At 44.4% G+C, this 14481-nt stretch overlaps 3 protein-coding genes and 1 long non-coding RNA gene across 4 annotated transcripts; all 4 read right to left on the reverse strand.

Moving 5' to 3' along the window:
* Positions 1-98: 98 nt before the first annotated feature.
* Positions 99-3849, reverse strand: LOC136440962 (polycystin-2-like protein 1). Its single transcript, XM_066437171.1, has 5 exons — positions 3679-3849; positions 2921-3538; positions 2172-2315; positions 1820-1900; positions 99-1585 (listed from the first exon to the last, which is right to left on the reverse strand). Exons 1-5 carry the CDS (start codon positions 3833-3835, stop codon positions 1218-1220), a joined length of 1368 nt encoding a protein of 455 aa, XP_066293268.1. The 5' UTR covers positions 3836-3849; the 3' UTR covers positions 99-1217.
* A 115-nt stretch (positions 3850-3964) lies between these two features.
* Positions 3965-8216, reverse strand: LOC136440549 (polycystin-1-like protein 2). The gene is made up of 9 exons (XM_066436605.1): positions 8000-8216; positions 7593-7766; positions 6966-7126; positions 6442-6640; positions 5850-5963; positions 5462-5566; positions 5080-5328; positions 4462-4597; positions 3965-4248 (listed from the first exon to the last, which is right to left on the reverse strand). Exons 1-9 carry the CDS (start codon positions 8180-8182, stop codon positions 3965-3967), a joined length of 1605 nt encoding a protein of 534 aa, XP_066292702.1. The 5' UTR covers positions 8183-8216.
* A 1148-nt stretch (positions 8217-9364) lies between these two features.
* On the reverse strand, positions 9365-11008 carry LOC136440550 (uncharacterized). Its single transcript, XM_066436606.1, has 4 exons — positions 10868-11008; positions 10350-10589; positions 10107-10220; positions 9365-9652 (listed from the first exon to the last, which is right to left on the reverse strand). The coding sequence occupies exons 1-4, from the start codon at positions 11006-11008 to the stop codon at positions 9365-9367; spliced, it is 783 nt and encodes a 260-aa protein (XP_066292703.1).
* Positions 11009-11326: 318 nt separating this feature from the next.
* Positions 11327-13235, reverse strand: LOC136440023 (uncharacterized). The gene is made up of 3 exons (XR_010756609.1): positions 13160-13235; positions 11653-11825; positions 11327-11423 (listed from the first exon to the last, which is right to left on the reverse strand). It is a non-coding gene; the product is annotated as an uncharacterized lncRNA (long non-coding RNA).
* Between the last annotated feature and the right edge of the window lie 1246 nt (positions 13236-14481).

Below are 14481 nucleotides of genomic sequence, written 5' to 3' on the forward strand. Positions count from 1 at the left end.
GAGGATATCTGTCTTGAAAAAACAAATAAGTAGAACCCGATGATCAATTGATTAAGTCAAGGGCCCATTTCAATGTTAGATTAAATATCATCTCAATAACATATTTGGACATCTTTATTGTATTCACATGTGTAACATCTTGACGTATTGCCATGCTTGTCTGACCATCAAAATGTATGAGTGACATGAAAAATTCGATATAAATCAAACAGACATTATATTTGCTATACTTTGCTACATACGCGTCAATGTCGAATTGTGTAGTGAGTGAATCACAGACTATCATCATTATTGTGTCTGGCGATCTCATAGAATGAATAGAGTCCTTTTTTTAAATCATAATAATTTTTCTTTTATGAAGAGTAACAGATCCTTAGTGCAATGTTTGATGACTTGAATATTTACAACATTGATGATTAATAGTAACGTTATATTGATAGTAAAAGTTATATTTTCGATCATATCACAATTACAATAGTGATATTCACATATTGTTTATCCATTGGTATTTGAGACAAAGGTGGTGTATATGAAGAACATGCTATTCATAATCCATATTTTGTTGCATAAGGTCAGTCTTCAAGGTCAGTTACATAATTTCCTCCGGTAAATATCGATTTGCTAAAACTGAAGGAAACTTAAAAACTTAAAATATTAATGATAATATATTCTTTATGTACATATTAATAACTCGTATCTGTTAATATATTCAACTACTATATCCTGACTGCCAATTAATTGAGCTGCTAAACCGTATTCCTTCGTAACAAACTAGTCTGTTACGACCTCGAGCATTAATATGACGCCACCAAATGTTCAACAGTGGCAAGACATTATAAAGTTTGTGCCAACCACTGTCTTTGCAAAGTGCTGGCTGTGCGCCCTGATATGCATGACCTCCCTCTTTCCTCTCGCAAAGTATAGCCCCACTATAACATATTACAAATTCGGTTATGTACAATACTTTAAATCAATAGAAGTCTGGGAGAAATAAAACCTTCATACTATTGCTGCTAACTAGTTGATACATATACATTCCTTAGATAATAGCATGGTTATCTATAACATAATTAGCTATATATACTCAGATTACTTAAATTAAGGGCTCTTTCTGTATATACGTATATTATACATATGCACACTTTGTAGTGAAATGATGTAATTGTACAGTCATCAATGTCGTCAACTCAAATGACTCTTAAAATCTATTTTCTTGCCTACGCCTCGCTTTCATAGGTGGGCACGGTGACTTGGCCTTCGGAAGGCTCGAGATACCTAACCCCTTTCCCAGCAGGCAACCGTCTGCCTCTCTTAGCCTTCGGGCGATTCTGGCTCCTTCCGTCAGCTTTCCCGACCCGCTCCTCCCTCATCGTGGCCACGGTGCCCAGGAGCACTGCCGCCGTCACGTTGAAGATGAGGAACACCATCGTGCACGTGAAGCTGAAGATGTAGAGCGGTCCCAGGATGCCTTTGTTCAACCCCAGCCAATCAACGTCGTTCCTCTTCCAGAACATCAGCAGCAGACTTGTACTGGCGTCAGTCAGAGACTTGTAGCCTTTCACATAAGGGCTGAACAGGAGTGCCCCTGGAAGGAGTACAAAAGAAAAGTTGTATTCGTGATAATGTCTGATTATGGAGTTGCACACGAGGTCTATATTTAAACGACACTGGGTTTTGATCCCATTGTTTATTGCTATGCGGTTCATGTATGAGGCGCATAGCTCCAAAAGGCGGAGCTATGCATCTCGTACATGACATGTCTGTAAGTTCCACAGACAGGTGTGGTAAGATCGCTGTTGTAAGGACAACATAGACGTACCTAGCATGCTGAATCCTGCGATGAGCGTCAGGAACATGATCAGGTATCCCAGCATCTGGCCTGCCCAGCGGTGAGCGTGATCTGTCAAGGAGAGACAACACATCAGTAGGGCAACAGACACTCGATTGAGTTCCCCAAATACTGAAGAACCACTCATTTACACTAAACTGTAAGTGGACTATAGTTTGAAAAAAGAACACTGATGCTGAAGAACTACTTTCGTTGGTGCTGGTTGATATACATGTAAAGGGGACAGTGGCAGTCCCGTAAGCTTCCAGTTTTGTAGTAGTGTATAAGTTAAAACATATGATCAATCTGTAAACTGTCAATTGTTGATAGTTCAGATAATTACCGGAGAGGAACTCGATGCGGGCGCTGATCTGGTCCAGGAAGCGGCACAGCCTCAGCACGGTGAAGCAGACCAGAGCGGCCACGGCGTTCACGAACTGCTCACTCATGTGGGCGGTCTGGTCGAGGTCTATGAAGCTTCTATCCACTGCAGGGAAAAGAAAAGCTTTTGAAAAAGCTATAGCTAGTTGCGCGAGAATTAGCAGTGGTGACGCACTGTTAAGCAGGGGTGTAGACACTTGTCGCGACGGTAGGGCCAAGCCGGAAGCCTGAATCCCGTCACTATGACCAGAAAAAAGGACCATAACTGATTCCTGTTAACACTTAGGAGTACAAAACCTAATTTCAGTCTGTATCACAGCATCTATATCTTTTAACAAAGTCCCGCCTCCTTCCTTTCTTCACGGAAAAAAAAAAAACATTGACTCGATGTTCCTTTCTGTAAAGCCGGCGTCACACTGTCATCGACCTTCGGTTGAATCTAGTGTTGGTCGCCACAAGGTTACCGAATGTCAGAGGGCGTAGGGAATAGGGCGTATTTTTCGCCTGATGATATTCGCTGTTACACCGGCTAATGGTCAGTGACCTGCGAACATCGGCAGAGTTCTACAAATCGCGCAGTGATCGAGAGAACACCGGCCGTATTCCTGCCGAAAATGTCCTTTAAGAGCTCGCAGACTCGCCGGGCGACCTATTTTCCTGCTGTGTGACGCCGGCTTTAAGACGTGTCCCTTGGCACTTAACTCGCCATACCTTGGTCACGCTGCTGGTGAATTCTGCTCTCCGTCTGTTTCTTGATGACGACTTTGACCACGTCCAAAGCGATGACCACAAGTGAGGCAAACAGGGAGGCCACCTCTAGCATGTTGTCATGGTTACTGAAGAACGATTTCCCCTCCTTCTTCCCCGTCTTGAAAAGATTAAAGGCCAGGTAAGCGACGCAGCCGACGAAGCCTGCCTTTGCGAGGAAGACCACTGCTGCGTATGCCCCCTTACTGTTGATTACCTTGAACGAATTAGCTGAAAAGCTGGTATCTGCGTCGCCCGTCGGTAAAAACTTGTACACGAGCCTCAGCGAGTGAAACAGCGACGCGTCCGCGTTATACAGGGAGAAGTCGACTTGCACGGTGGACGTCAGCCTGTCCAGCCAATGACCCTTAATCATCGCTGTTAAGACTGATCTCATCTGGGCCGGGTCTTCTCCAAGATCGACGGTGTATCCGCCACGCCCATGCGAGGTGGTCGCGCGATGCAGCGCGGACGTGGTGACGTTTTTGAAGAAGTTGCCGTCGTGTCGAAAGCTATCGTGCCACGGCAACAGGCATCTCTTCGTCAGATGGATGAGGGAGGGCTTCGTCACAGCACAATGTTCTTTGAAGAATAGAATATTTGTGTTATAAAACTATCAAAAAAATCATGTAATGAATGTTAAAGGCAGCACAACCATATTTGAAGAAAACTATCAATGTCAACTTTGCCTCCGGATCCAGCAAAACTTGAATCTCATGCACCTGTTTCTGCTCTCCATTGTTGAATCCGAACGGGGCCGATGCGATACGCCCGGATATCGCTGATGAAAACCCGCTCCTCCCAATCGATCGTCTCACCGTTGTACTCTTCCGCTGGGTACAACTTGTCTGTGAATGCTGTCTTCATCCAGACAAGCATGTCTTCCCGTTTTTGAACCTACACATCAAGACATATATTTGACATGTCAAGAAAGGAGTCTCATGATTTATGATAGTCTGATTAGCAGATCCCCAAAGTTTTTCATGCTTCCATGATTTTGCTTCTTCCTTAACACAAAAGGTGTAAATCTTGGTACAAGATTATGCTTGCCTTATCAAAGCCATCGACAAGATGTCGCTTCATGTCGTCATGTGCGTGATAGGCCGTTGGATCCCAGGTTTCGTTGACAACCAACAGGGCGAAGACCACGTACAGAATATACACCACGAACTGCTTCCCAAATCGCATCAGTTTATCCTTCTTCCGTTTCTCTTTGCGTTGCTTAGCGACGTCCACGCGGACGATGTCCTTCGGCGCTTCACTTGCCTTGCTTGAGGCGGCAACAACTGTTTCTGTATAGGCAATGCAACAAAAATGATCAATTCATGCTAACCCTCCATTTGTTGATACAGGCAGTAGCTGATCGTTTTATCGATGGAAGGTAATGCCTTATAGATCGGGGAAAGCTACAATTCAAATGTATTGCACTTATATAATTGCGTATAAACATATAAACATGGTAGGTCTACATCTAGCTTTAAAGCGTATATACACGTTTAGCTTACCGCGAGCATCATCGGTCTCCTCGGCCTCGGGCGAGCCGCCTGTGGTGAAAATCAGCTCGTCCATCATCATATCCCCCGGTCCCTGGCTGGCCCGACGGCGGCACAGGATGGTCATCATCAGCACGATGAAAACAGCCTGGAAACATTGATTGCATCCATTGAAATTTCAGAACAAACGGGTCGTCGTAAAGCCCCTGTCACATACTCGACACGAGCTTCGGTCGTATTTGATGATCGCTAGAAGGTCGCCCGATTTTTAAAGCGTCGGAGGGTCGTGCTTATTTTTGCCTGAAAATCTACCCTATCATGTCTAAAGAGGTTCAGTGCTTCTCGGCCGATCTCTGAAAATCGCACGACGATCGAGAGAACACCGGGCGTATCTATACCAAAAATGTCATTTTGAGCTCGCAGACTCGTCGGCAAATCAATTTTTGTGCAGTGTGACAGGGGCTTAACCATTGACCGACTCAAAGCAATAAACAACGTTGTACGATAGAATTGATTATGGTGAAAACTTGGAGATGAAAATCTGACGTAAAACCCAATCTACAAACTAAGTAATTTTGTGACATTGTACGAACAGGGAAGGACTCGCGATAAGTCAAGTAGAAAGCGTACTTTTCCTGGATGAACGATGAACATGGAGTGGCCGAAGGAGAGACCGAAGGTGGTGAGCCACTGGATGGACTTGTCCCTTCCCCACTCCAGACTGTACAGGATCAGGAAGAAGGCCGACGCCAGGCTGGAGAGGAACAGCGCCACCCAGGCGATGTAGATGAACCAGTGCGGCATCATGGACGAACTCCATTTCTTCCTCACCTGGTATTTCGCGGACTTGGGATTTTGCTCTACGGGGTCAACGCCTCCCTGTCGATGTAAAAACACACACACAGATAGGCTCCTTTAGAAGCTGTTGTCTGTGCTCTGATAAGACTAAACACGTTTTAAGGCAGTTGTAAGGTACATGTGTCAGAGTATATATATAAGTTATAACTCTCACCTTGTCCTTGGGGCGGCAGCGGCGAAAGATCTGCACGATCGCAAAGTTGACGGGGAAGATTTGAAGAGTGGTGACCACGCTGATCCACAGCTGTTGAGTGGTTATCTGCAACAAAACGCGACACTTCTTAACTTCTTTACCGAGATAGCCAATGCATATGTAGAAACAACCGTAAACCATACTGTATTAGTTATAAATGTACCAAAGAATTGTGTTCAATATCAAAGATATGACGGGAGAGCTTTCAGGGAAATATTGTAGGCAGACTTACACTGCCGCATCTTATTATGGCCTTTCACAACATCAAAAAGACCACAAAGCCACTCTTAGCCTTGCTGACTGTTCTGAAACAGAAAACTGGAAATCATAGATTGGACTGATTTCTTACGTCCAGCGGTCCAATGGTGAAGAGACTCGGAGACGGAGCCTGGCTCGCCGTGCGGAACCACATCGCACTCGCGATCATCTTACAGTACAGCAGGCACAGACAGCAGGACAGGCGCTGTAAAAAACAACAAACATTCCGAAAATGGCTTTGACTCAAGGATAAGTTGTTACCGACTGCCTAAATGATTGACAATAGGCACGCGGGTATCCAAGACATATTGGTGAAAATCCAGTGAAAAGAGAGATAGCTTAAATCAGTTATAATAAAACTTCATCCTTTGTATGGGGTCATCACCTCACAATTGTACATGTTACGCCATCGGACACTGGGGGATGGGCTAGCAACACCTTCCTGCAAAGATATAGCAGGGAAACTGGATAACCTGACGCGCCACTAGGCACTATAAGTACAAGGTGAAGAAGTGATGAATAAAAATCCCACTTTAGTCCCTACTTTTCGCGACAGCGGTGATATTTCCCGCTGTCGGGACGCCGCTGTCGCGACGTCTTTAGACATACCGCCCGGAAATCTGTCAGGACACCAGCGGCGCTTTGATTGCGGTAGTGACCTAACCTGACCCTGCTTGACCTACCTGCACGCGCGTGAAGTAGCTCCTGGGGCGGCGGGTGCCGACGGACAGCCACAGGTGCCCGTCCGTGAACTTGGTCCTGATGGCCGTCTTGAAGGTCCGGCCGAAGGAGAGGTCCACGTCACTCTGCGCGTGGATGGTGCGGCTGAACTTCCCCGCGGAGTACTCCTCATCCAGCCAGTCATCGCACATGAACGTGGTCCTGGAGATGTTAAACAATCAGTTATTTTAAGTCTGACATTACTTTGTGTTACAATTGCTAACTTACATACGTCCGTCAGCTAGAGAAGCAGGAAAGCTGCCTCTAATACAAGAACTATGTCGATTCAAATAAAAGACTGATGATACCGTATGACTTACTACTACACTTCGAACACTTAATCACTCTCAAGACCCTGATAGGGTTTCTAGTAGGTTGTTCCCCTGTCTGGGAAAGAATAGGAGGAAAGTCTGTATAAGTGGTACGTAAAAGCATCATCCAGTCCATTCGGATTGATCTGAAAAATGAAAACATCGTGGTTGCTCACCTCTTGTTGGTGTCCAGGTGGGTGATGACCACTTTCTGCAGATACCAAGACGCGTACTGCCCTTCCCCTGAGTTGTCGTGAGACATCTTCAGACTAATCAGGTCTCCGAGGGGCTGCGACGTCTTCAGGAGGAAGTTATCCGTACCTCCCATCTCGAACGTCTGAGACAAACAACAAATTGTGCATCAACATACGATTGTGCATTTAAAAATGCAAACGCGCGGGCCCCCTACTGTGTGACCTCGGTACTTCAGCATACCTTCCGGTTTTTGTATCTTTTATCCTGGACACGCAATTGACTTGATTTGTTGGTGACAGATAGCTTCTGATGTCAGCAAGAAGTGATGTAGGTTTGGGCCCCCAAGCAACTTCTTCAATGTGTTAGCAACCCTGCCCTACATCAGGATACAAAGTTCCTGCTTAGTCTAATATTGGTTTTATTCAATAAACGTAATAAACCTGCAAATGGTTGAGGTGGGACAAAATAGAGTGTTTGCACTCACGTTACTATGACGTAAGCATTGTCCGCCATCTTGGATGGTTAAACCGGGATGTTGCAGATAAATCTGAATATGTGTATGTGTATGTTGTTTAACCAATCAGCACGGCGGCAAGGACGTCACTCACCCTTTCATTCTGCGGCACCTCCCTGACCCCCGTGTCGTGTTGGTCACCACACAAGGTAAAGGTGACCTTCGACCTGGTCCCAGCCTCCCAATCATGGCCTGTATGGATGGTCATCAGGTACTTGCTTTCATCTGCGTCACTTCCGGGACTGCCGGGGATCTCTTTCACTGCCCACTGAAGCATAAAGTACAAATGCATAAGAAAAACTGTTTTGAGCTCTATTGATCTCTATTGCAATATTGATCATAGACTAGGTCCAACGGTCTAATATGAACTTACGAGTATTTGCTTGAAAGGAATGCCCTGTGTACCAGCCAGTTGCAAAGTGAAGTGCACTTGATTTATTCAATGGCCAATCTGGAGTAAGTATCACAACATAACTGATGAAAAAAACAAGCCGAACTCACCTTGCTAAGATCCCGGTTGTCCCACCTACGGACCATCAACAGCAGGATGACATACAGGCCGAGCGTGGTGAAGACAGTGGTGAACACCGCAAAGTTGTCCTTCAGTTCCGAGAACTTGGCGAACACCGTGCTGAATTTGATGCTGTTCGGTGTGGTGACTATCTCCGCTCCGAATGGTGTCATGTGGTTGCAGAGACACACCGTCTGCTTGGCGGTGGAGTCTTGGCTAACCTAGTCAAGGCAAGAAGCATAGATAGCAACATTAACTACTATCCTATCGCGTAAATGTGGACACGACCAACCGACTTAGTACAAGACTTAGTACAGAGTGATCTACAAAACCTCCATTTCACGGAGGCAACTCTATCAATCTTTATTGACACAACAAAAGTACAGAAACGTTCGTAAGGTCTACTACATCTATACATACATACATACATACATACATACATACACACATACATACATACATACATACATACATACAAATAAGTGCGTACAAATGAGTTTTGACAACAATGTTCAGCAAAACTACACAAAAAGCAATGAAGACATTGTTCACCGAGCATAGCAAATGGCTTGGTGATTAAAGTCTTCTAACCTGTTTTGATACCATTACAGAGCCCAGAATACTTTCCATATACTAGATGAACAGCAAGCTTCAGCTGTTTTGTACATTATGATATACTGACCTTGCACCCTTCGCCTGCCCAGCGCTCCTCCTGCTCGTTCCAGAAACGGCAGCCGAGGCGGAAGGTCTCGATTCCATACCGGCAGGTCGTGTGCGCGCAACCTGGAACGAGAAATCGCAGATCAGAACACACAGAAATGTTCAAAAACAGAATATCAATCAATAAAAACAACAGTTGTCGTACCGAAGTAGCTTTCCATGTATTGAATACTACCTTAAGAGGTGCAACACAGCTGAAGGGCAGACAAACAGAAAGAGATTAATAGAAAATTCGGTTCAAAATGTACCTTCTACCCTAAGGCCGATGTTGTACTGGCCCTCGCCTTGACTGACGTCTGGCTGTACTACGGTAGATGCGGTGTGCACTGTGTCGCCATCTCCACAGGTAGGCGTGCGAACCGCGTCGAAGTCATCTTCCGTGAAAACCTTCCTGTAATTTAGAAGTTAACAATATCTACAACTGTAATTACGACAACAGTCGGTTGTGTCTTGTATGTTGGAAGATATGCCTTCTACTAATGCATTAACATCAGTAACACGATAGATCAACTTATACCACTGATCAAAGAAATCTCTGTCATAACCTTTTAACACAATACTATACCATGCATATTCCGGCATATTGTGTTGAAAATAACAGTACATGAAGTCCTTTGAAGTCTTTTGAAGTGTCTTCAAAAAAGTCCAAACGTTTCCATGTTTTCCAGGAGCCAGGAGAAAATGAAGCTCATAACATACCTGAAATGATACTCCAAGGGGAGCGTTCCCACGCTTCCGTACAGCGTCACGTTCAGGGATGGCGCCTGCAATGTCACTGTCACCAGGTACGACTCGTTACCAGAGATGTCGAAAGACCGGAACGTCATGGGACTGTGGCCACCCGGTGCGTATGTGCTGAGGAGAGTGACGTCAGGAGGCGGGAGGTTGTTCTGCACGGTGATGCGGATGTCCTCCGGGAGATCCTATAGAGAAAAGGGTGGTGTTGAAAAGCAGCTCATTCCAAGTCTTCAAGATGAACTTTCTACACATCCCGATCAATTCATAGACAGGTGTCGCGCCAAATTGCTGCTCCGCCAAATTTGTGCTCCCTGTGGTAGTGCGCGCGCGCGTGGATTTAGATGTTTAGGGCATTGTTAGGGTAGCCAAAGTCGTTGGGTAACCGGGATCTAAAGTCACATTCAGGAGCCCTATAAAGTATTCATATAAATCCTCTAACAGTCAGAAATCTGGATTGACACCGAGAGGCAGTAATGGCTGAAGAGGACGAGAGCATAACTATTAGTATAATTACATCTATCTGCTCTTGTGTGTGTGTTGACTTCATCATCCTTAAAGCAACCGCCTTTTGTTGGTGCAAAGCTTCCGGCAAACGGAGGATAAGATATGATTCGATCGTCGATTTCAAGAATTGCTTACCTGAATAGGAATAGATTCTCCCATCGAATCGTACAGGTCTACGTTCACCACAGACGAGCCAAGGGTGCTTCCGGAGGTAGCCCAGACGAAGGGGTTCTCCTCAAATTCAACGACCTGTGGTAGACGGGAGAAATTAGCAATGAGGGAAACATCTACAGGTACCGACTCTAGATATAAGGGAGAATAGCAATCACCAGTACATGAAATGAAATTTCAATGAAAATAAAGCACTGTCCTACGTACCTTCAACCTGACGATGTCCGGAACACAGTCGCCGAACAATGCAGCAGCTGACGGTAACGTCACCCTGTCCTTGTTCACACTCACGCCGGCCCCACCTGTGTCTACACCCGATGACTTCCCCACCACAATCCGCACCCCCTTGGTCCCCACCTCCATGTAGCCCATCTCCGCTTTGCCCCGCAGAAGCGAATGAGAAAGCTCGTCAACTTCCTTCAGGACATCTCCAAGTATGCCCCTTTCCTGGAGAAAAATAATGACAGTGGCAAATGTCACGCATGTTGTATAGATAAATAGGGAATGATACAGGAAATAATAAGATAAAATGATATAACAAAGCATTATCATTTGACATTATGCACATTAGATTTTTAGCATTTGTAACGGGGAATGTTTTGCATCCTGTACACGTGCACAGGTGCTTATGGTTTGATCGTGTTCCAACCATGAAGGACCTAGTCTGCCAAGAAATCTGCATTGATGTTTTCTGAGTTAATATAACTGTCACTGGACAAACTTACAATGTCCCGGATTTCTCCCTTGGTCGGTCTCGTCTGTACGTCAGCCTGGTTCCGGGTCTGCTGTCGCTGTGTCAGGTTCGAACTGTTGACTTGGTGCTCGATCAAGTTAGCACGACTCTCTCTGGGTGGCCCCTCTTTCATCAACACGGCTACAGCGTCGACAACAGCTGCAAGGAGCAATGTTCAGTTTTGTGAAACTTCCTTGACGCCAATGCAATGCACATCTGATGAGGCCCGATTTTTACACAAGTTTTCGGAGTCCACTCTGGGTTGTGTGTGGGGAGCTTTGGGCTGCTTAAGTGGAGTTTCCTACTAGAAAACGCTATTTGAGCGGCCCAGGGCTCTCCTTACACAGTCTTGAGTCGACTCCAAGTCGACTCAAAAACGCGTGTGTAAATCGGGCCTAAGTCTAAAACAAAGTAACAAACTGCATTCAAACTTCAAAAAGGATCGTCTTACCAGATACAGCGAGTGAAAGCTGCTCCGAAGTCATCCCATCGTCCATCTTGTCCCTCAATAAGTCAACTAGCTTCCCCACAACCGCTGCTGCAAAGTCCTGTGGTCAGCATGCAAGAAGACATGTTAACACATTTCATTCAAGTGCAGTTAACGAATGAAAAGCATTTACAGAATCTACAGCTGGGAAACCTTCAGATCAGGACGAACGTTACAAAGAGAACGTTGGCTGTATGTATCAGTATGTATCAAATTTTTAAGAGTAATTACAAAGAAAGAATACCGTTATCTTGTTCGTTATTTTGTGATTGTTATGAATGTTTCACTACCTGATCCTTTGGGTTGGGTGTTTTGTTCAACTCCACGAGACGTTCAGTTAGCTTCGCTAATGCAACGATGTCATCCACAGTCACTAGATGCTGCCCGTCCTGAAGATCTGCAAAGCCACGCACTACTCCACCTCGCTCTGAGACGGATGTTTCCGCCGGAAATGCCAGTATCTCTGTAATGATTTTACGGAGGTTTGCTCGAATTTTAAGCATAAACTCTAGTGAGAATCAAATTGCGATTCTTTTTTTCAATTACTTGTACTTGAAAGTTTAGTTATATGAAGCGCAACGCCATACGTTAGTCTTGAGACGGACCCAATCCCTCACATCAAAAACATTCACTATTTGTGTGACAGAAAATATTACACGGGCGCTTGAGCAACAATGGGATTTAATCTTCATAAGTGCTTTGAGATAAGATCACCCTAGCTGCGACACAAAGGCACGGCATTAAATACATGTCTTTCGACCGCACCCGATCTGACTTGTTGTGTACGTGCACAAGGCTCTGCTTTTGTGTCGTCTCTCAGCTCAGATGATGGCATCTCAGGACATTTATAATGTTTCTTTGCTGAATATTATAACCAAATGACAAAGACCCATTCGATACCTTTTTTTAATCAAATCCTGGACCTTATTTTCTAAAAGCAATATTTGGTGATTAGCGTTTCCGCTGATGGTACATGGCCGTAAAGTACCTAATCTTTTGCAACCTATATGTTATTTCATTTCAACGCAACACTGGTTAGAATTTATGTTTTACTAGAAGAGACAGCAATTACAGCAGGTTTCCTCCAGCACAAACGCTGTGACAATACATATTTCTTTAGCGACGCTGTTTGTTGCGGGTATGGTGTCGTTTGGCACATGCAATATACATATAAATGTTAAGGGTTGACAAAAACAGTTACACAGTCTGCTAACGTTACACAGAAAAGATACATGCATGTGTTACACCAGGCGGAAACAACTTTACGATCAATGGTACATGTCAGTCGATCATGTTTATGATCATGGAATGCTGACTGACAAATCCCTCCGAACGCTTTCTACATACAATTTTGATCATGTCATGTAACGTTACCAAACGTGTGGAATATGGCTAAAAAGTCTGTATTAAATGTCTGGATTCAAATTTAAACATTTGTCGGTGGACAGGTAAGATTCTATAATTATATATAAGGCTGAGACGTAGCTGTGGTAAATGCATACTAGAAAACAAGTATTTCTCACAGTTTTGTTTTGTACCCCCATTCCACTAGGATGGCGCTCTCTCTGCGAACTGAAATTGAACAGAGTGCTCGACGAATTTCATAGATATAAAACGCATCTTTTTAGTCTTTGTGTGTTTTGTTGTCTTTTCAGTCATACTTTAACATTTTGCTTGATATTCCAATTGTGGAGTCAAGGGTTACACTCATCCGATCGTATAGGTCGCATCGAGAGCGCAGCGCGATCGCCGTCTAGTGGGATGGGGGCCTAAGCACTATGGATGACTGAAACTTACCCAAGCCTCCCCATGTGTCGTTGAAGAGCGGAGGCTGACCGGCTACCGTCCAGGTGCTGAAACATTGGGGTTCGCCTGAGAAACATGACGGGGATTTTTAAGTACAACACCAACTACGGCCGTTGCAATTTACATATTTCTGGTGTCAATACTGCATTTTCCATCGGTAACGTGACTCCTCCTCCACCAAAACACTAATTACAAAAGGAAGAATTCTAACTTATGTACACGTTTATGTATCTTAAATGGAAAGCCTGGCTTTCTTTAATGCCTCATCTATGTAAGAGTGTTGCCTTGCTAAATCTTAATTAAAACTAAACTACTCCTAAAGCTACAGGCAAAACATGTCAGATGTATCTGGTCATCACATCGGGCACAGACGTCTCAACAAAAATGTAACAGATCTAGCTGACGAGAAAAAAAGGACAGAAACTTTACCAAGAGTCGGCGACGCTTGAGCGGCACTACATCCTCTGGCTATAAGAACCACCAGGGCAACTGCGAGCAGGATCCCCTTAGCTTTCATTGCCGTGGATGGGTCTTTGCTAGAATCAGTCACATCACAAATTTCCGCTGCAAATTTTTGTTACTCAATGAATCGCCGATGGAGAGAAAGTTACAACAACAGATGCTACAGGTGCGCCCACCTGTTCTAACGTCTCACAAGTGTGGCCGGATAAAATTGCTTCTTCAGTCGTTCAGCTGGACGATACCATCCAAGGCTTTTGGTACAACCAAATTCTTGAAAACAAATCCCAGAGGTAGAAATACTAGCAGTGGTTGAATTGTCTTTGTAGCGCTGATCTAGCAGCACCCAAAGCATATGTTCAATGATGACCGGTGTATATTGACGTTATTTTAGTCTTGTCAGGGACCCTGTGAATTACATGGAATCGCCCTAAATCACATAGTACCAAGAATTCGCTTGTATATGTGCCCATCCGCGTTGTTCCTCATTAAAGTATGTTTTGTACTTTAACCTCGAAGGGACAATACAGCCTTGCGCGTCACTAAACAGGTGTCTTGAATATTTTATGTCATAATTGCCTCAAGTATTCTTCCTTTCCACTTGGATGACAACGTTATTTTTGATTATGGATACATATCCAAAACACCTATTGTTGTGACCAAGCAGAACGATCAGTCACCGGTACTTTAATTTACTTGTGACATCTGTGGTATGGAAGAATGGTATGTATGCGAAGGTCTTTATGTTGTAGAATAAATAGCAGATTGGGGGTTTAATCAAGTTGTCAGCATTCGCAAGATGATGAAAATGCAACCAAAAAGGATGCAATATTGAGGAATAGTTCAGGAATAAA

This window comes from Branchiostoma lanceolatum, chromosome 8 (assembly GCF_035083965.1).
Source record: "Branchiostoma lanceolatum isolate klBraLanc5 chromosome 8, klBraLanc5.hap2, whole genome shotgun sequence".
In the NCBI taxonomy this organism is placed as follows: Eukaryota; Metazoa; Chordata; class Leptocardii; order Amphioxiformes; family Branchiostomatidae; genus Branchiostoma; species Branchiostoma lanceolatum.